At 50.5% G+C, this 20,568-nt stretch overlaps 1 protein-coding gene and 1 non-coding gene across 6 annotated transcripts in view; one reads left to right on the forward strand and one right to left on the reverse strand.

Moving 5' to 3' along the window:
• The window catches only part of ZC3H7B (zinc finger CCCH-type containing 7B), a 55,138-nt gene that overhangs the window by 27,086 nt on the left and 7,484 nt on the right, over window positions 1-20,568 (reverse strand). For 4 of the 5 annotated variants that reach the window (XM_040233218.1, XM_040233217.1, XM_040233216.1 and 1 more), the window contains exons 2-5: window positions 6,223-6,281; window positions 2,383-2,416; window positions 2,048-2,245; window positions 1,143-1,301 (exon numbers count right to left, since the gene is read on the reverse strand). In XM_040233218.1, the coding sequence (XP_040089152.1) occupies window positions 1,143-1,301; window positions 2,048-2,245; window positions 2,383-2,416; window positions 6,223-6,275 (444 nt within the window). In that variant the 5' untranslated portion in view covers window positions 6,276-6,281. Of the gene's footprint in view, window positions 1-1,142; window positions 1,302-2,047; window positions 2,246-2,382; window positions 2,417-6,222; window positions 6,282-11,080; window positions 11,611-20,568 lie in introns of those variants that run through there. The other variant, XM_040233215.1, reaches the window with a different exon arrangement.
• TRNAG-UCC lies at window positions 20,054-20,126 on the forward strand. Its single transcript has one exon. It is a non-coding gene; the product is annotated as a tRNA-Gly (tRNA).

Raw genomic sequence — 20,568 nt, forward strand, 5'->3', positions numbered from 1 at the left:
GACAAAGTGAGAAGGGCACTTTATAGACATGGAGCTGATCTGCAGACAGGGGAGGAAGGGCTTTGCCAGGATCATGCCAGGCTCCGTGCAGCCAGGCCTAGACCTCAGGGCTGTTTCCACGTATCTCCCTCCAGACGGTGGGTCCCTGGTAGGCACAGATCTGGACACTCCGTGGGCACTTTGTAAACATTTGTTAAGTTGATGGATAAATGGGGAGGGGACATGTGCCCAGCTGGGCATGAACTGGGGCAAGCAAGACCTTTGACTGGATTTTCCCATTGACCTTCCCCACCTAATGACACCCTGGATGTCAGGATCCCACACACACGACATCCCATTAGGTGCTCACTGCAACCCTGGACTCTCGGAGAGTCAGATTGCTCAGGCTTCCCTGGTGGCTCAATGCCAATGCAGGAGGTGTGGTTCAGTCCCTGATTTGGGAAGATCCCACGTGCCCCAGGGCAGCTGAGCCCGTGAGCCACGACTACTGAGTCTGTGTTCTAGAGTCCATGCTCCCAACTTGAGTAGCCCCCACTCACCACAACTAGAGAAAGCCTACACAGCAACGAAGACCCAGGGCAGACAAAAACAAACAAAAGTGAAAGTCGCTTGGTCATGTCCAATGCTTCAGGACCCCACGGACTCTACAGTCCTTGGAATTCTCCGGGCCAGAATACTGGAGTGGGTAGCCGTGCCCTTCTCCAGGGGATTTTCCCAACCCAGGGATTGAACCCAGGTCCCCGGCATTGCAGGCAGATTCTTTACCAGCTGAGCCATGAGGGAAGCCCCCCAAAATTATATATATATATAATGTACATATATAAAAGGAGTCAGACTACTGGGCTCAAGTCTTGACCCTGCCACTCCTCACTGGGATCTTCAGTAAGTTCCCTCCTCTCCATGCCTCTGTCTCATCTTTAAAATGGGGATAATGAGAGTGTCTATCTCACAGGACTCTCTCAAGGGTTAAGTAAGTTAATATAGAACCTGAACATTAAGTAAGTTAATACACAAGTATATGTTTAGCAGTGCCTGGTGTTAATATCAGCATCTCAGTGGAGGAAAGCAAGGCTCAGAGGGGTGAGGTGCCTGGGCCCAGAGAGGATGGGGAGCCTGGCCTCTGCGAGCAAGGCTGCACTCACGTGGGGCAGGGCCAAGGAGCAGCGGCTGCTGCACGCGTAGGCCTCCTTGTGGCGCCCCAGCTCGGTCAGGGCCCGTGCCTTGCGGAATAGCGCCCGGATATTCTCGCTGTCCAAGCCCAGTGCCTTCTCGCTGTCCTCCAGCGCCTTCTCGTACAGGCCCTGCCAGAGAGGAGCAGGGGGCCACCCATCAGCCTGTTACCCTCCCACCCCCAGCCTCCTGCCTCCACCAGGACAGGACCAACCTCCTCCCTTCCTTACAGATGGGGCGGGGGCGAGGGCTCCAGGAGACAGCTCTGGTGTTCAGATCCAATCAAGGGTGTTTGTTGTCCAGCCAGGGAGCACTGGCAGGACATGAAGGGGACGGGCCTTCGAATTCTACAGTCATGAGCCTGGCCACTCAGAAGATCACAGACTGCGAGTAACATAGGCATCACCAGAGGAGGCAACATCAGGAAGGTGGCTCAGCAGACAGAACACAGCGTGAACGGGCATCTGGTAGACCCGTTCATCCAGCCCTGACTCCCCTAACCCTAACCCTCGGCAGAGCCCACTGCAGAGCCCCGTAGGATCTGGGGAATGACTGAGGCCCTGAGCGAGGACAGAGAAGAGGAGAAGGCTGGAGCTGCAAGAACGAGGGAAAGGCAGTCCTCAGCTCTGATGGCCCACAGACTCCTGCCAGGGCCCAGGCCATCCCGAGAACCTAACTTAACTCCTCCGGGGCAGGGCTTGGGCTCCATATCATGCCAACACTTTTTATTATATATTAGTCCTTTAAAAGCTCTCCAGGTGAGTCAATTGTGTGCTGGGGTTGACAGCCCTGGGAGCAGAGGGTGGGGGTGAGGGGCATGGGGGTGGAACAGCCTTAGGGGTGTCGGGGTGGGGCCAGGGGCATGGGGGGAGCTCACCATGGTGAAGTAGCAGGCAGCCCGGTTGACATGGAGCTTACACAGCAGCTCCCGGGGCAAGGCCACCTGGTCGGAGGCGGCGTAGTCGGCCACGTTCAGCCCCTCCATGTACTGCACCAGTGCTTGCTTGTAGTCCTTCTCCCGGAACAGGTCATTGCCCTCAGCGAACAGGTTCTGCACCAGCTTGAGCAGAAAGGCCTGCCAGGGCAGGGCGTGGGGATGGGGGTGTTCAGGGGTCCTCTGCACCCAGCTCTGGCCCTGTCACCCAAGCCCCATGTCCCCCACCAGGGACACCCTGCCCGTTGCCTTCCCCCAGCCCAGCCCCTGATGCTCACCTCATATTCTTCTTGCTTTAAGGGTAGGGTTGACCTATGGGAAAAGGACACAAGGTCTGGATGGGCCCAGGGTTCTCAGCCTCCCAGGGGCCCAGGGTCCTCAGCCTCCCAAGGGCCCAGGGTTCTTAGCCTCCGAGAGACCCAGGAACCAGAGCCACAGGTTAGAGACCGTGCCTGGGAGCTGGTTCCCCCAGCTCAGACCTCAGACATCACCTTGTGGATTGAGATGAGGGGACAGCAGTTTGTTTTTTCCCCTAAATCAACACCACGCTGGCCCTCTCTTTCCTACAAAAGGATGGTGGAAGGTCCTGCTTCTGCCCCAGGGCCTGGCAGCCAGGCTTTCCCAGGCGCTGCTGTTGTTGCTCAGTTGCTAAGTCATGTCCGACTCTCTGGCGACCCCATGGACTGTAGCACGCCAGGCTCCTCTGTCCTCCACTATCTCCCAGCATTCGCTCAAATTCATGTCCATTGAGTCGATGATGCTATCTAACCATCTCATCCTCTGACACCCCCTTCTCCTGTTGCCTTCAGTCTTTCTCAGGATCAGGGTCTTTACCAATGAGTTGGCTCTTCATATCCGGTGGCCAAAGTATTGGAGCTTCAGCTTCAGGATCCATCCTTCCAATGAATATTCAGGGTTAATTTCCTTTATGATTGACTGGTTTGATCTCCTTGCAGTCCAAGGGACTTGCAAGAGTCTTCTCCAACACCACAATTCGAAAGCATCAGTTCTTTGGCGCTCAGCCTTCTTTATGGTCCAATTCTCACATCCATACATGACCACTGGAATAACCATTGCTTTGACTGTATAGACCTTTCCAGGTGCACGTTGCTGAGAAGGAGCTCTGGCTGGCTGTCCTCTGCCTAAGAAACCAATCCCCGGGAACGACCATTTTCCCCCCCAAACCAAACTTGCAACTTCAGATTCACAGGCAGCACCCAAAACCTACCTCGGAGATCATTCATTTGGGAGTCTCTTCACTTTTTCTGTCCCTGCCCACAAGACACACACAACCCCAGCCAATGTCCAGCACATAGAACCTAACCCTTCCTGCCAAACTCAGCAAAGTAGGTGGGTCCCTAGGCACCCTCTCCTGTCTGTGAGCTGCCAAAACAATGCCAGCTCAGAACAGCTGAGCCCAGGAAAAAGTGTGAAAGAAAGGAAGGGAGGGGAAGGGCCTTCAGGGAGAAAGGAGAAGGAAAGCATGAGCCCAGGGCACATTTGTGAGTCTACAAGGCAGCACTGGAAGGGAAGCTGGGGTTTGTCTTCTGGTCTCTCATGTCACAGAGGGGAAATCAGACATTCAGAGAGGGGCAGTGACAGGCCCAAGGACACACAGCAGGTCCAAGCCAGGGCCAGAGAGCAGGGCTGGGGCTCCTTCTACTGCCTGGAGCCACTGCGAATTCCTGGGCAAAAAAGAACAGCTTAGGGACTTCCCTGGTGGCTCAGATGGTAAGGAATTTGCCTGCCAATGCAGGGGATGTGGGTTCGAACCCTGGGTCAGGAAGATCCCCTGGAGAAGGAAATGGCAACCCACTCTGGTATTCTTGCCTGGAGAATCCCTGGGACAGAGGAGCCTGGCGGGCTACAGTCCATGGGGTCGCAAAGAGTAAGACACGACTGAGCGACTAACACGGGGACTTCCCTGGTGCTCCAGTGGCTAAGACTGTTTCCAATGCAGGGGGCATGGGTTCAATTCCTGGTTGGGCAGGTAAGATCTCATATGTCATGGAGCAGTCAAACAAATTTTAAAAAGGTAGCCTAAGCTGGTGAGTGACAAGTGGTGAGCGGAGACCCCGGAGGTCCCCTGTGGGGAGGGGGAGGTGTCCCTGACTGTGACAGTGGGGCCGGCCACCCACCCTCTCACTCGACGCCCACCATCAGAAACCAGGGCCTGTCCCTCTCGGCCGTGGCTGCCCGCCGCTCTCCTCCTAACTCATCTTCCACTTCCAGCCTCTCTTCCTCCAGCCTCAGCTTCATCTTCAGTAGGTCACACTGTGTCCTTAAGGTCACCTTATTCTGGTGTTTAAGGCTCTACACGAGCCCTCACCCACCTGCCCGCATCACTTCATGGCTCCTACGATGCTCGGTGCCCAGCTAAGCACATGAGGTCAGCACGCGAGGAAAAAGCCATTTCTAAAGGGGCAGGCCTGACTGTATAACCTGTAGTCCCTCAGGAGACCAACTTGCGGGTTCCTGGGAGGGTGTCCCACTGCTATACCTCCTCAGAGTTCCCCTTTCGGAAGGGGAAGGAGGACACGGAGCTAACATTGACCCCAGGCGCAACAATCTGGAGAAGGAAGGGACATTCTCTTTGTTTCGCAGATGCTGAGACCACAGGAAGCAGGGGCACCAGGATGGGGGCTGAAGTCTGGGGCTTGGAGGTCCAGTTACGCAGAAATCAGTGACTTGAAGACAGAATTCTTACGACAAACAGGATTCCCAAGGCCTGCTTTGTTCTCCAGAATGGCCTCTGAGCAAAACTCGGGCATTTGACCAAGATCAACGCTCTCCCCCAGATGGAAGACAAGCCCCCTGTGAAGAAGGGTGAGGCCACAGCTCTGAGCTGGCAGAAGCCAGGAAAAGTGGCCGTTTTGCAAGTTGAGGAAGGAGAGCATGTTGTGAGAATATAAACACACAGCAGATCATATGTGTGTGTGTCTCTGTGTGGAAAAGAACCCAGCTTGTGCTGAAAAGGCAGGTTGCATTTTGCAAGTCTGCGTGAGCACAAAATCAGGGAGCATATGAGGCTTTGTGGGGCTTTTCCGGTGGCTCAGCGGTAAAGAATCTGCCTTCAGTGCAGAAGACACAGGAGATGCGGGTTTGATCCCTGGGTCAGGAAGACCCTCTGGAAGAGGAAATGGCAACCCATTCTGGTATTCTTGCCTGGAAAATTCCATGGACAGAGGAACCTGGCAGGCTAACAGTCCACAGGGTCGAAAGAGTTGGACAGAACTGAGCTACTAAACAACAACAACGAGGGTTTGTATGTGCAAACTCCAGTTTTGTAGGGAGTCATATTTAAGATAAAGAACACAAAATGAGAAACAAAGAATTTCTAGGCAGTCTTTCAGGGCTTTGGAAAGAACTCTTACAAATGAGGGGCTGGGAGCTTACACTTCATCAGAGTCACGAAAAACGTGCCTCTGAGGGTCCATTTCAGAGAGAGAAAAGAGTTAATAAAAATATTTTGTGTGTAAAGAAAAAGATGAAAAAAACCAACACAACATATGGGTACCAGGGGCAAATAATGGAAAGAAATTTGGGTTTTGGAGTCAGCAAGACCCAGGTTAGAATTCCGTCGCTTAGTAGCTGTGTGACTGTAAACCAGTTTCTTAACCTCTCTGAGCCTCAGCTTTCTCATCTGCAAAATGGAGATAAAAGCACCTGCTGAACTGAGCTGTTGTGAAGATGAGCGAGACGACGGATGTGAAGTGCCCAGCATGGAATGGAAAGACGTGCTCAGCAAAGACTACTGACTTATTACGGGATGTGCACAGACAAGCAAGAGAATTAACAGGGAGCGTAGGAGCATGCGTGGACAGGGAGGGTAAAATGACATGCTGGACAAGACCACAGGGTGGCCAGGGTCGGGTCAGGAAGCGTGTGTGCGCGTCAAGATCATGGCTCAGAGTTAGGAGCACCCCCAGCCCCCGCCCCGCCAGCCCCTTCCCAACCTGTCCTACCTCCTCACTCCCCAACACACAGGGCAGCCTGGACAGCAAAAGCTCAGTAAGCAAGAAAAGGGAGCCCTGGAGAAGATGTGCTCTGGGATGTCCCAGAGGACCGCGCCCTGCCACCCCCGACCGCCCCACCCCCTGCCCCGAACACACACTCACTGAATGAACTGCAGCCCCTTCTCGATGTCCGCCTTCCGCCTCTGCCTCTCCATCAGCCTCTGCAGAGAGAACGCCGTCCATCAGGAAGTCAGCGGGGCTGGTCGCCGTCCACCCCCACCTCCCCACCATGTGTCCCCTTACTCCCTGCTCACCCCATCTCACAGGGTGTCGGGGTGTCCCTGAGGGCGGTGACCCATCTCGGGGACCACACAGACCTCCAGCACACCGCTCTCCATCCACACCCGCACCCCCACTGGACCCTGAGTTTATACAGCACCTTCGATGGACAGCGGGGTTCATGAAGGCCACCCGCCCTTCCCCACACATAGCTGGGGCTGCCAAACTGCACAGGACACCCTCAAGTTCAAGGGGAAAGTCTTGCTTTACCAGCAAGCACAGTTTAGAGAGAAGAAACACAGAAAATGCTAGCATGGCCATGATTATAGCTACAATGTAGCATAACACGTGGGCCAGGCACTGTGTATCAGGCTCACTGATCTGCCAGGAGGTGGGTATCTATTTTTTGTGTGTGTGTGGTATCACGTGGCATATGGGATCTTAGTTCCCTGACCAGGGATTGAACTCATGCCCCCTGCATTGGAAGTATGGAGTCTTAACCACCGGACCATTAGGGAAGTCTCGAGGTGGGTGTCACTTTGTCCCCATTTTACCAGTAAACTGAAGCTCAGGGAGCCCCCGTCATAAGCTGGCTGGCCTCCACACCAGGCCTCAGTGGCCTGGAACCCGCACCATTTCGGTGAGGTGGTGTGAATTCCCCATGTTATGGATGAGGAAAGACCGAGGCTCAGGGAGGCTGAAGGGTGGCCCAAGGCTGCAGAGCAAATGAATGGCGCTGAACTCGTGCAGGGATCTGCTCTAGAGATGAAGAGAGTCAAAACGGAAGGCGGGGGTGCTTCAGGAGATAGGAGGCGCAGGCAGAGCAGCTAGGGGTCTGGTACCCCCAGGGCGAGGGCCCCCCTCTCCACCGGGAGCTAGAAGTTCCTGGCCAGATCCAAACAGCCTGCTGGGCTCCTCCTCCACGCCACCATGGAGCTCAGCTGATCCCGCCCAGTGACAGCCCCGAGGGGGCCAGTCCCACCCCAGGGGAGAATCTGAGTCGGGGACACTCACTGCCCTGCTGGCCAGCACTTTCTATCCCAGCCACTCCCAGGCCCTCTCCAGGCTCTGCCCGTCAAACCATTACTGTGAGAGGATTCAGGCAAGGCTGGGGAATGGGAAAGCCGGGGACTGCAGGACCCCTCCAGCTTCGTATCTCTGCCCCGCACAACATCTTCAGAGGGCTGATATACAGACACAGGGAGAGGATCCTCACTGCCTCACTGGCAAACAGGTCTAAAAAAGTGTAAAGAACACCTAACTACTTTGGAGAGGCAGCAAGTATACCAAATTGATACTTTCTAAAAATTCTCTGCTTCCTTGTTCTTTATTCCCCACCCTGGGTTCCACCACCTTGTCTTCACATAAGGTAAGTGGGCAGGGGGTCACTATCCCCATTTTCCAGATGAGAAGAGTGAGACACAAAGAAATGAAGTCTCTTTCCCAAGGTCACTTAACCCGTGGCTGGAACCCAACCCAGCTCGTCAGAGGCCACAGCCCTACCCACACTCCAAGCTGTGAGATGCCATGTGGCCCAGGTCAGGCAGGGTGGCCCTGAGGCTCCAAGGAGATGGATGACAGCATTAAGAGTGAGGGGCTCAGGCCACGGGAACCTCGCTCCCCCTGCCGGTCCGTCCGAGGAGGGCTGGAGCCACACCGCATCTTCAGGCTCCCAGAGCAGCACTGCTCACACCCGTTCCCCTCTCCAGGCAGGACCGGGGCCACTGGCAAGCACTCACTATGTGTCTGCCGGCCCTGCCAGGGCCTTGGGCCAGCCCTCTGGACTCAGACCCGGGTGTGAGGGCCAGCATTTGCACACCACGTGACTGGATCTTGGTCATGTGCCTGATGGATGGGGAAAATGGGGCTGATGGCGCTCCCGACGCGCTGGCTGTCATGGGTTCAGAAGATGACACGTGCGGAAGTCCTGGCTTGGAGCGACAGTCCAACAACCGTGCGAGTGAGTGTCATCCACTCCCTCTTGCCAAAGACGCTGCAAGTGTTTCCTGGGATGGACCCAACCCCAGAGACCCTGTTCTCCTGCAGGAAGCGGGCAGCAGTGGCCCCAGGCTGCCCGCGCCTCCCCGAGCTGGCCTCTTGGTCGGTCTCCTAGCCCTCGGTGTCCCTGTCTGTGATACAAGCGCTCATCATCCTTACACCCACGCCCCACATCAGGGTTCCAGCCAGACGGCCTGGGGGGTTTCCCACCTCCAGGCTTTTGCCTTTGCCGTTCCTTCCGCCTATGCTGCCATGCTCCTCCATCCATCCTTGTTAATGAAACTCCATATATCCTTTCAAGCCCAGTTCCTCCATGGAGCTGCTCTTACTCTCTCCAACAGCACCATCGCACACTCAGTCACCCCATTTCCTGGGAGGCTGGGGTCAGACCCAACCCTTGCCCTGGAAGAGAGGCTCATTGGGTGGAAAGACAACAGCGCAGCCCAGCACTGGCCAGGAAGCTGGGGGAGAGTCGGGGGTGGGTGGGAAGAAGGACCATGCAGGCCTGGACAAGCAGCAGCCCGGGGTGTGGCCAGAGTGACTTCCCCGAAGCTGCCATGCCCACGGCCACCACACCCATGGTCTCCCCATCCGTCCCTCCCCACCACCGGGGGTGGTGCCTGCCCCCACTTCCTCAATGCCATCACAGGGGTCTTTCAAACCACAGATCAGACTCCGTCCTCCCCAGCCGAGCCTCTCTTGACCTTTGCTGGTCAACCTCCCCACACCAGCACACACCTCGTGGGGACACCTGCCCTGTTGCTCCCCTACTCCGACCCCCCTGGGCCCCATTCAGCCCACAGTCTTCTCAGAAAACCTTGGGGGTCACAGATACACCTCTGCATCAGTTCTCTAGGCCCTGAGGTCTGAACAGACTTAACAGAAACAAATGCTGCCTGTAACCATCCTAGTGGTAATTCCTGACAAATCTGAACCTCACACCAGGGAATAAACATTCTCTTTATTCTCTGCCCCAGTCAGTATGAAGGCTCTGCAGCCGGTGGGCATGAATGCATTTCTCCGACCACCAAAATCCCAAAGCAGCAGCGCAGCCACGCACGTGGGCTATGCAGAGGGGTTCCGATCCCCTCTGAGCGGCAGTCTCCTGCTGTGTAAATTGGAGATTACGATTAGTGCCCACCAACAGGATTAATACATAGAAGGCCTTCATTTCAGGGCCTGGTACACAGCAGACAATAAATGACTGCTGTTAGATCAGAATTCCTATGCTGAATATTCAAGTCAACACTTGCAGTATGTCCATTACATGCAGATGAGAGGAGGAGCTTTAGAAGAGCCACCAGCCACCTGCAATCAACTGGAGAAAAGCCGCCCTGTTGTGGGCCTGTTGAGGATTCAGCAATGAACGAAGGTGACAAAGTCTCCCCTTGTTTATAGAGCACATGTTCTGGGGGAGGAGGGACACCACATTTAGATTTAGGGGACTTTGGTGGTCCAGTGGCTAAGACTTCCAACGCAGGGGGCCTGGTTCAATCTCTGGTCAGGGAACTAGATCCCACTTGCTACAGCGAAGATCAAAGATCCTGAGTGCCGTATGCAATGAAAGACTTGGTGCACCCCAATAAATTAATAAATAAATATTTTTTAAAAATCAAAGGAACAAATAGATTTAAATTGTAATAATAAAGGAGAAAATAAGGAGATAGAGTGACAGGGTGCTATAATTATATACAGGACTCAGGAACAGAGACCTCAGTGACCAGAGGGTACAAGTCACTGTGAATGTTTGGGGGAAAGTATTGAGGCAAAAGGAACAGTGGGTGCAAAGGTTCTGAGGTAGAAATTGGTTGGCGTATTTGAGGAGGAACAGGGAGGCCAGTGTGGATGGACTGGGGTGGGTACTTGGGAGCATGGTGAGTAGGAAGACTCTGCCCTACATGAAAACGTGTTGTCATTAAACAAATGAGATTTACTTAAATTTCACTACGACCCCATCAGGCAGGAAAATAGTGCTTCCAAGAGGCTAGGGAAGTTGCTCATGAGCATGTAGGGATGGTGGGGCCTGGGTCAAAAGGCCTGGAGAGATGGGCCTCAGATAGCCACCTTAACAAATGCCACGTGAGCAAAGACATGCCCCCCGCAGCCCCAGGAGGCACCGAATGCCCCACATGCCTCCCCTTTCCTCAGTTTCCCTCCCCGGGAAGAACATTTTTACAGGTGGTTGTTATGAATTAAATGTTTGTGTCCCCGGCCAAATGCATATGTTGAAGCCCTAAGTGCGACTGGCTGTACTTGGAGACACAGCCTCTGAGGAAGGAATTCAGGTTTCATGTAGTCACGAGCAGAGGGTTCAGATCCAGTATTTTGTTCTGGCAGACTGTCTAGACGAATATAGATTTTGGTCCTGAGAAGTGGAGTGTTGCTATAACAAACAGTAAACATATGGAAGCGGCTCTGGAGCCGGATGCCGAGTAGAGACTGGAAAGGCTTTGAGGTCCATGCTATCAAAGCCCCTAGACTGCCACGGAAGGACTGCTGGCAAAATGTGTGTGTGCACTCAGTCGCGTCCAGCTCTTTACAACCCCGTGGACTGCAGCCCGCCAGGCTCCTCTGTCCATGGGATTCTCCACGCAAGAATACTGGAGTGGGTTGCCATGCCCTCCTCCAGGGGATCTTCCCAACCCAGGGATTGAATCATAGTCTCCTGCCCCTCCACTGGTAGAAACATGGACACGAAAGGCAATTCTGGTAAGAACTCAGATGAAAATGAAGGACAGGTTACCTGAAACTGAAGGAAAGGTGATCCTTGTTAAAAAGTGACAAAGTACTTGGCTGAACTGTGTTCTTGTGTTTGGTGGAGGGTAGACTTTACATGTGATGAAACTGGGTATTTAGCAGAGGAGTATAGAAGCAGTGGCACGGGTCTAAGCCAAGTCTAAGCCAAGTATAGAAGTGCTGGCACGGGTTCTCCGTATTGCTTATGCTAAAATGCAGAGAAGACAGATGAATTGAAGAAGGGATTGTTTAACAAAAGGAACCAGAACTATCCATATCTATAGCCATAATGTATCCATATTGCAAAAAAAAAAAAAAAAAAATGAGGAGTGTTCTGAAAAGCACACACCAGAACAACTGTTTGGTGTGTGGCTGAACAACTGTTTGATAAGGAGATTAGTACAGATCAAACCAGCCATCAGCAGAAATCAGAAACAGAGATGGGATTATAGCAGCAGAAATAATGCCCATCTGAACTGAAGGGGACAGAGAAAATTGAATGACAGAATGAAGGAAGGCTGTCATTAAACAGAATGAAACCATTCCATCTGCAGCAACATGGATGGACCCAGAGACTGTCATACCGAGCGGAGTGGGTCAGACAGAGGAGAAACATTGCATGACATCCCTTACATGTGCAATCTAAAAAGAAGTGATACAAAATGAACTTACAAAACAGAAGGAGACTCACGGACTTAGAAAACAACCTATGGCTGCCAGATAGTTAGGGACTTCAGGAAGGTCGTGTACACACTGCTATATTTAAAATGGATCACCAACAAGGATCTACTGTAGAGCACATGGAACCCTGCTCGATGTTATGCGCCAGCCTGGATGGGAGGGGGGTTGGGGGAGAATGGATACATGTGTGTGTGTGGCTGAGTGCCTTCACCATTCACCTGAAACTACCACAACATTGTTCATGGGCTATACCCCAATACAAAATAAAACGCTTAAAGTTTGGGAGGAAAAAAGAGATCATTTTTCTTCTTGAGCTTAAAAAAAAAGAGTGAAGAGAGGGCTATAGGACTTCCGAAATTCTACAGGACAGGACAACAGAGCGATGTGGCTACAAACATGCTCTATTCTTTAAGAAAAAGGAAATATAACCCTAAGGTGATTCAGGGATCATCAAGGCCGCCTGCTCCATTTCAAAGGGTGGGGCCACTGCTTCCTTTTCTACAAGCCCAGAGTCTTGGGGGGCAAAGTGCTGGCAGAGCTGTGGGGGTGATGCTGCGCCCCAGGGGCCCAGGAAGGAGGAACATCAAACCAAAGAAGATGCTTCTCAAGCCTTAAAATCGAATGGAATTTACCCCACTGGGCTTTGTACACACTCGGAACCTGTGACCTCTTTCTTCTTTCCCATGAATCCCTTTGAGAAGGAGAATGTGTGTCCCATGGCCGTCCCACCACTGCGCTTTGAAAGTTTGTGACTTGCCTGGTTTCACAGGTTCACAGCTGGAGAGGAATTCTGCTTCAGGATGAATCATCCCTCTTGTCTCAACCATATCTGATTCAGACGAGACTCTGGACTTGAGAGTTGATGCAGGAACGAGTTGATAATTTGGGGGTTAATGCGATGGAATGAATCCATTTTGCATGTGATGAGACCATGAATTTTGGGGAGGTGGGAAGAGTAGAATCTAGAGACTGAATGTTTCTTTCCCCCACAAACCACATGTTGGCGGTCCTAACCACCAATGTGACTGTTAGGAAATAGGGCCTCGGAGGAGGTGATTAAGGTTAAATGAGGCTATAAGAGTAGGGTCCTGGTCTGATAGGATTGATTTCTTTATTAGAAGAGACCACACAGAGTTCTCCCTCCCTCTCCCTACAGGCAGACATCACCAAGAAAAGGCCAGATGAGGCCAGTGAGAAGGCAGCTAGCCATCTGTGAGAAGGAAGAGAGCTCTCAGTAGAAACCAAATCTGCCAGCCCCTTGATCTTGGTCATCTATGCTCCAGAACTGTGAGAAAATAAATGTCTGTTGTTTAAGCCACCCAGTCTATAATATTTTGTTATAGCAGCCAGAGCAGACCAAGACAGTGGTTAAAAGATCACTGGTTCTCAGCCAAAGAGGGAGGTTCCTCCAGGGTGAGGGTCAGGCATGACTCGGAGAGGGCACTTGGTGGAGGGGCAAGGAGCACGTAAGCCAAATAAATCTTGTTTCTTTCTAAAGAAAAAAGTCCAAGGAGAAAACCAAGGCCCAGTCTCCCCAGAATCCCATCACCAGACTGGGCGGTCCCCTCCCCCCAGCTCTGGGTCCAGATTCTTGTAATTTAGGAATTCTAAGTGGGACCTGACTCAAATAAGCTCGTCTCGGAAATACAGCTGTGAATTAAAACAGCCAACAGAAAATGATTCCATCAATATGTCAGCATGGTATGTGACCTCACACCCAGGGGCATGCTGGTTCAAATCCAAGATTTGGCTCCTTATTAACTGCATATGAGCTGCTTAATCTCTCAGTGTCTCACTTCCCTCGCCTCTAAAACAGAAGTAGTAGCTACTGTCAGGGATTGTTGTGAAAGTTCAATGACATGTTTGACACAAGATACACAGTTACTATCAACTATTTTTATTCTATAATCACTATGATTACTTAAAAGGAGGAGCAAAGAACATAAAACAGGAAATTCACAGGAAACACAATTCATTAAGGAAAGATACTCAGGGTACTTTCCTGTTTGGTCCAGTGGTTAAGAATCCGTCGGCCAATGCAGGCGACACAGGTTTGATCCCTGATCTGGCAAAGTCCCACATTCCTTGGGGCAGCTAAGCCATGTGCCACAACTAGTGAGCCTGCGCTCTACAGCCAGGGGACCACAACTACTGAAACCTGTGCACCCTAACGCCGGCGCTCAGCAACAAGAGAAGCCACCACAATGAGAGGCCTGCACACTGCAACTACAGAGTCACGACTAGAGAGAAGCCCTCGCAGCAACAAAGACCCAGCACAATCAAAAATAAATAAATAAATACAATTATTAAAAGAATAAGACGGGCAAATAATAGAAACAGGAAATTCACAGGAACATAACTCATTAAAAAAAGATACTCAGAGGACTTCCCTAGTGCTTCAGTGGTTAAGAATCCACCTGCCAATGCAAAGGACGTGGGTTCTATCCCCGGTCTGAGAAAATCCCACATACCCCGGGACAGCTAAGCCCATGCACCCTAACTATTGAGCCCTAGAGCCCTGCGCTCCACAACAAGAGAAGTCACTGCAATGAGAAGCCTGTTCTCTGCAGCTAGAGAAAGCCCATGCACTGCAGTGAAGACTCAGCACAGCCAAAATAAATAAATATAATTTAAAGAAAAAAACACATTAAAACAACAAGACAACTCTTGTCACCTATGAGGCTAATCAAAGAAGAGAGCCTGGTCAACGAGGTGAAGGAAAGAGCACTCTCCAACACTGTCAGCGCATTCAGCCTGTGAACTGGTGAGGTCTCTGTGAAGCAACACCTACCAAAATGAGCAAGCTGCCTACCCAGCAGCCAGCATCACTTCCTCTGTCTGCACACAGCTGGGCAGGTGAACCTGCACTGGGCTAAACCAATCATAATGGTTCGTTTCCTTACCAGTGATTGGCTTGGGCAAGAGCATGTGACATCATCCCAGGCAACAGGAAGGAGGGGAAATCAGCCAGTGGGCTTCACACTTAAAATGGGACTGAACCTAGAGGGGTTGGATGGGGAGGGAAGTGGGAGGGGGGTTCAAAAAGGAGGGGATATATGTGTATCTATGGCTGATTCATGTTGAGGTTTGACAGAAAACAACAAAATTCTGTAAAGCAATTAATCTTCAATAAAAAAAAAAACCTTAAAAATAATAAATAAAATGGGACTGCAGTGATAATCCCCTTTTCTGGTATTGTGTACCAGAGTGTAGTTACAAAGATGACCGAGCAGAAAGACAGACTGAAGGTGTTTGATGACATGTCTGACAATAAATTAACTGACCCTGGAACTGCTCCAACTCATTTGTCATTTGAGGTAATAATAAACTCCATTTTGAGCAAAGAATTGTTACTTGCAGCCAAACCCCTTCCAAATGATAAAATGTCCTTTCCTTTCCACCCAGAAATTTCCAAGAATTTAACCTACCAAAATCCTTGTAAAAGCCCGCAAATTATATTTGTACAGGGACATACTTTTTTAAAGAGTAAAAAACTAGAAGCAACCTAAATGTCCATCAGTAAAGAACTGGCTTCATCAAACTACTACATTATGGAATACAAGCAGCTATTTAATCTATAGGTACTGTCATGGAGATGCCTCTGTACATGGTTGAGAAAGGAAAAAAAGAAACAGATTTCAGAACATTTGGGTTTGTATGATTACATCTGTGTGTAATGTGTGTTTATATAAAGAAGGCGTTTGAGAGAATATTCTCCAGTTTCACTGGTTCTTTCTGGGAACTAGGATCTGCCAAGAGGCAAGAGCACACAGACCACGTTCCCTTCTGCTTTAAATGCCTCAGCAGGGTTTGGACATTTTGCAGGGAGAAAGTATTTGCCTTGTAATCTAAAATACAAAATGAGATGACTGACTTAGGCCAACAGTAGGACAGGGGCCAAATGGGAACCAGTAGCCTGATTTTAAACCTCTCGGACTGCCAAGTGTCCATGGACTGTCCTTCCTAAGAAAAAGACCAAACCATTGACCTGGGAACCAGGAAGGAAACACGATGTTTTTCCCACTTTGGAGAAGGGTTTGAAGATGACAGAATCTTAAAGACGCAGATCTTCATCAGACCAGGCAGGGACTATGCCAGGTCCTCCAAAATCTCAACGTCTGGCCCATGTTTGACATAGAGCAAGTGTTCAGGAAATGGTGGTTTGGATGAAAAAGAAATGGATGAATGAGTATCAATTCATTCAACCCAAGCATGACATAGATAAGAATGAATGAGTGTTGAATAAATGAATGAAAAAACTGATACCAAGATAAATTCACAATCAGGTAATAATATGAATATTTCCTCAGTGACTATGATGTTCCAGGGACTGTCATGATCCCTATACGGATAATACCTTTCTTTTAATATTTATTTTTAATTGGAGGATAATTGTGTTGGTTTCTGCCATCCATCAGCATGAATCAGTCATAGGTATACATATGTCCCGTCCATTTTGAGCCTCCCTCCCAGCCTCCCTTGTAACTCAGTCGGTAAAGAATCTGCTTGCAGTGCAGGAGACCTGGGTTTGATCCCTGGGTTGGGAAGATCCCCTGGAGAAGGAAATGGCAACCCACTCCAGTATCCTTGCCTGGAAAATCTCATGGACAGAGGAGCCTGGTGGGCTGCAGTCCATGGAGTCGCAAAGAGTCAGACATGACTGAGCAACTAACACTTATTTACTTACCCACCTCCCAACCCACATAATATCTTTCTTAAGACTTGCATAATCCTATGACATCAGGACTACTATCATTCCCAATTTGTGGAGGAGCAGAGGGCACAGAGAAGTTAAGTGACTTACCCAAGGTCACACAGCTGGAACTAGGCAGAGCTGGGATTCAAACCCTAGCAGCCTGGCCCCCGAGCCCACGCACATGGGCTTTAGTGTTGCCCATTAAGCAAAGAAGCCTAGCCCCAGGAACCTCCATCTGTCATTACATTCAAGTCTTCCCCACCCCCCAAAATAATTCCCTCCTCAGATCCCGAATCCCCTTCTGGCGAGCACAACCCTGATTCCCTCTCTTGATCACATTCTGTGAAAGAGTTGTCTGTTCTGTCTCCACATCCACACTTCCCACTCCACTCCCCAACTCACGACCAGCCCACGCTCACTCCACTGAGGGTGCTTGCCAAGGGTCCTCCCTGTCCCGGGGACCTCGTACCTGCTGAGTCCAGGAGGGGCCAGTTTTTTATTGGCCTTTGCTGGGACTGCTGGCTGCATCTGTGGGCCCTTGTCCTCGTCCACCCAGGCCTTCGGCTTCAGGGACAGTGCTCTTGGTCTCCTCACCCCACCTGCTCCCCCTAGATGAGCTCTTGCATTTCATGGTCTCATGAGTCATGTCGATGACTCACAAATCTATTCCTCCCACCAGGCTCACCCCCTCCCCAATATTTCAGATTCGCGTCTTTTACCTTGTAGGAAATGCTACCCAGATGCCCAATACCCAGGCTGCTTATGACCTCTGTGCCTTTCCTAATCCCAAACCCTCTACCTGGAATGCCCTCCCCTTCCCTACCTGCACCCCCAGCCAACTCCTACTCATCCTTAAGACCCAGCATGGATGCCTCCGTGTTCAGAAAGTCCTCCTTGGTGCCCATTCCAGTTGAGCTGAGTGTTCTTCTGACTCAATACATTCCAGACTTAACTCAGCAGCTTCTCCCCTAATCCTGCTCCTCCTCTGTCATTCTCCAACTCTAGTCATAGATCCAACCATCATCCTTCTCTCAGTCAATCTCCAGTTCCAGCTTTACCTCTGAAACACTTGTCCACGCTTCTCCCATCACCTCCACAAGCAGGCCCTCCATCACCTCTGACCATTGTGCTCCCTGCAATCTGCTGCCATTTGCTGGTCAGGGATCTCTGTCTAATTCACATGTCAGCATCACTCCCTTGCTCAAAACCCTTCCAGATGCATGCACACACCCACATAAATGTAGGTTTAAAAAAATGTGAGGACTTCCCTGGTGATCCAGTGGCTAGGATTCGACTCTCTCAATGCAAGGGACCCAGGTTCAACCCCTGGTCAGGGAACTAGATCCTACATGACACAACTAAGAGTTTGCACGTCACAGTGAAGTTCCTGAGCACTGAGCATGGTACAACTAAGACCCAGCGCAGCCAAATAAATAAATCAATTTTAAAAAAGGTGAAAAGTGAATAAGCTCTGTGGTCCAGTAATGTACCAATGTCATTTTTCTGGTTCTGATATTGGCTGGATATCACCATCAAGGGAAGCAGAGTAAAGGGAACCCTTTGTTACCATTTTCGCCACTTCCTGTGAATAAAAAGTTAAAAACAAACAAAACCTTCCATGACACCCACTACCAGGAGGACAAAGGCCAGGCTGTTCATCCAGGGCACACTGTGCCCGTGGCCCGGTCTGGAATGTGACATTCCAGCAACTTTGGACCACACAGCTTCCTGTTCAAGCTGCCTGCTCTTTCTAGAACAACTCTGATTAATGCCTGTTTCTTAAAGCTCAGCTGAGGTGGCTTTTCTACCAGGAAGGCTGTCTGCCCCAAAGTCCACCCTAGCACAGCCCCCCAAGCTCACAAGCATGGCAGTGATCCTAGTTAACTGAAAGTATGTGTTCATATCCCCATTCTCTCCCTAAACTAGGTGCTCCTTGAAGGAAGAAGCTGTATCTGCTTTATCTCTCAGCAGCACAGAAAAATACACTCTGAGTAAGTACAGTCTCATGAAACCTGGAATAAAAGTAGTGAAGATGCAGAGTTCAGTCATCATTTATTGGGCACTTTCTCTTACCGGATATTATCCTGAGTTGTTTGTTCAGTTTAAGTCTTGTCTGACTCTTCGGAAACCCCATGGGCTGCAGCCAGCCAGGCTCCTTTGTCCATGGGATTTCCCAGGCAAGAATAGTGGAGTGGGTTACCATTTCCTTCTCCATGGAATCTTCCCGACCCAGTGATCAAAACTGCATCTCCTGCATTGGCAGGGGGATTCTTTACCACTCAGCCACGGGGGAAGCCCTGGTGAGCTTTCACTATAATGCTATACTAAGATACTATGCAATTAAAATAAGTTAATTTTAAAAAGATACTATATACCAGTAGAGTAAGATACTATATAAGATACTATATATAACATACTATAAGATACTATATATAACAAGATACTATATATAACATTAAGTATAATGCTTAATCCTTATAATACTCCTTAGGAAAGTACCACTATCACCCTCATTTTACAGATGAGGAAACCAAGGCACAAAGAGATGAAGTGACCTGCCAGGGTTAGTTACTAAGTGATGAAACTGGGCTTTGAACTCTGGCACTTGGGTTCTGGGGCTCAGATAGTGTCACCTCCCAACTCAAAAGTGCTCCCCCACCCCCGCAGGCTGCCTTTAGCCTGGACCTGCACTCCACCTCCCCGCCCGCAACCCCCGGCACTCAGCTGTCCCACAGCAGTGTGCAGACAGGTTACATACCGCACGAACGCTATCTGAGCTTACATCATCTCCACGCCTGGCACTTCTCCTGACTCACCAGGCCCTCGACGGCTACCCAGAGAGACTGGGAAGGCTTTAATTCCATGGTCTCTGACCTCACTCGTCAGCTCTCCGGGTCTGCATTGACCCCTTCCCCTCATCCTCATCCTCATCCATCCCCCATCTGTCCACTGGACTACCCTCTGCTCCAGGGAAGTCATTTCTGGAGGGCACCTGCTGGGTGTCCAGCCACTTCTATGGCAGGAGTTTTGAACATGGGTCCCAAGGAGAGAACTCAGGTGTCTGTAACCGTTTTTCAGGGGTCTAGGAAAACACAACTTTTTTCACAAACTTCTACCTCATACTGACCATTCCCCCCCAGTTAGGAACACAGGCAAAACACCCCGAAAGCGCCAGGCACAGAAACCACAGCTTTCTCCCTGTCACATATCAGCTGCTGCAGACACAACGAAATCTTGGTTCACACTCACCCCAACTTCGAAATTATGGTAGTTACATAGACTCACTGCTAGTTCTTATTTGTTAGTGCATTGATTTAAAAAAGAGCCAAACTGTAGTTCAAGAGCATTGATTTCCTTGGTAATCCTGTGTGTTTTTACTATAAGAATCTAGAAAGAGTATTCGGAGAAGGCATTCATGGATGTCCCCAGGCTGCCTGACAGGTCTGTGGTGCAGAGGAGCTTGAGAAGCCCTGCTCTCAGGATCAGGTTATTTATCCCTACAGTAATCTCAAAAATAGGTGCTCTTATCCCCACTTTCTACCCAAAAGTGAGGCCTACAAAAGTGAAGTCTTTTTATTAAAAAAATAAAGAGACTTGGGGACTTCCCTGGTGGTTCAGTGGTTAAGACTCTGTACTTCCAATGCAGGGGGTGCAGGTTCGATCCTTGGCCGGGGAACTAAGATCCCACATGCAGCGTGGAGTGGCCAAAAAACAAAAAATGAGGCTTGGAGGGCTCCGTGGCTTGTCCAAGGCCACACTGCTCCCAGGGAAGCAGTGGACATGCAATGGATACCCACAGGCCTCAGCAACCTGTAATTTGTTTCTTTTAATTGGCCACCTTGAACAGAAACCAAGGTTCAAGACACTTGCCCCAGGCCTCCCCCGGCACCCCACCATAAGCCAAAGTAAAAGCAAGCATCAGCAGCAAGGCCTAATCCCCACCCTCCCGCAGCACCCTGGCTCCAAAGGGCTTTGATTCAATACTTTCTTCACCTTGTCTTTCTCCTTCCCAGCAACCTAAGGGCCCAATTGCACAGAAGGGTTCAAACCTACATCTCTCTCCAGGGGACCAACGCTCTACTCCTGCTTCTCCATCAAGACCCACCTGCTATGATGCT

This window comes from Oryx dammah, unplaced genomic scaffold (genome assembly GCF_014754425.2).
Source record: "Oryx dammah isolate SB20612 unplaced genomic scaffold, SCBI_Odam_1.1 HiC_scaffold_29, whole genome shotgun sequence".
NCBI lineage: Eukaryota > Metazoa > Chordata > Mammalia > Artiodactyla > Bovidae > Oryx > Oryx dammah.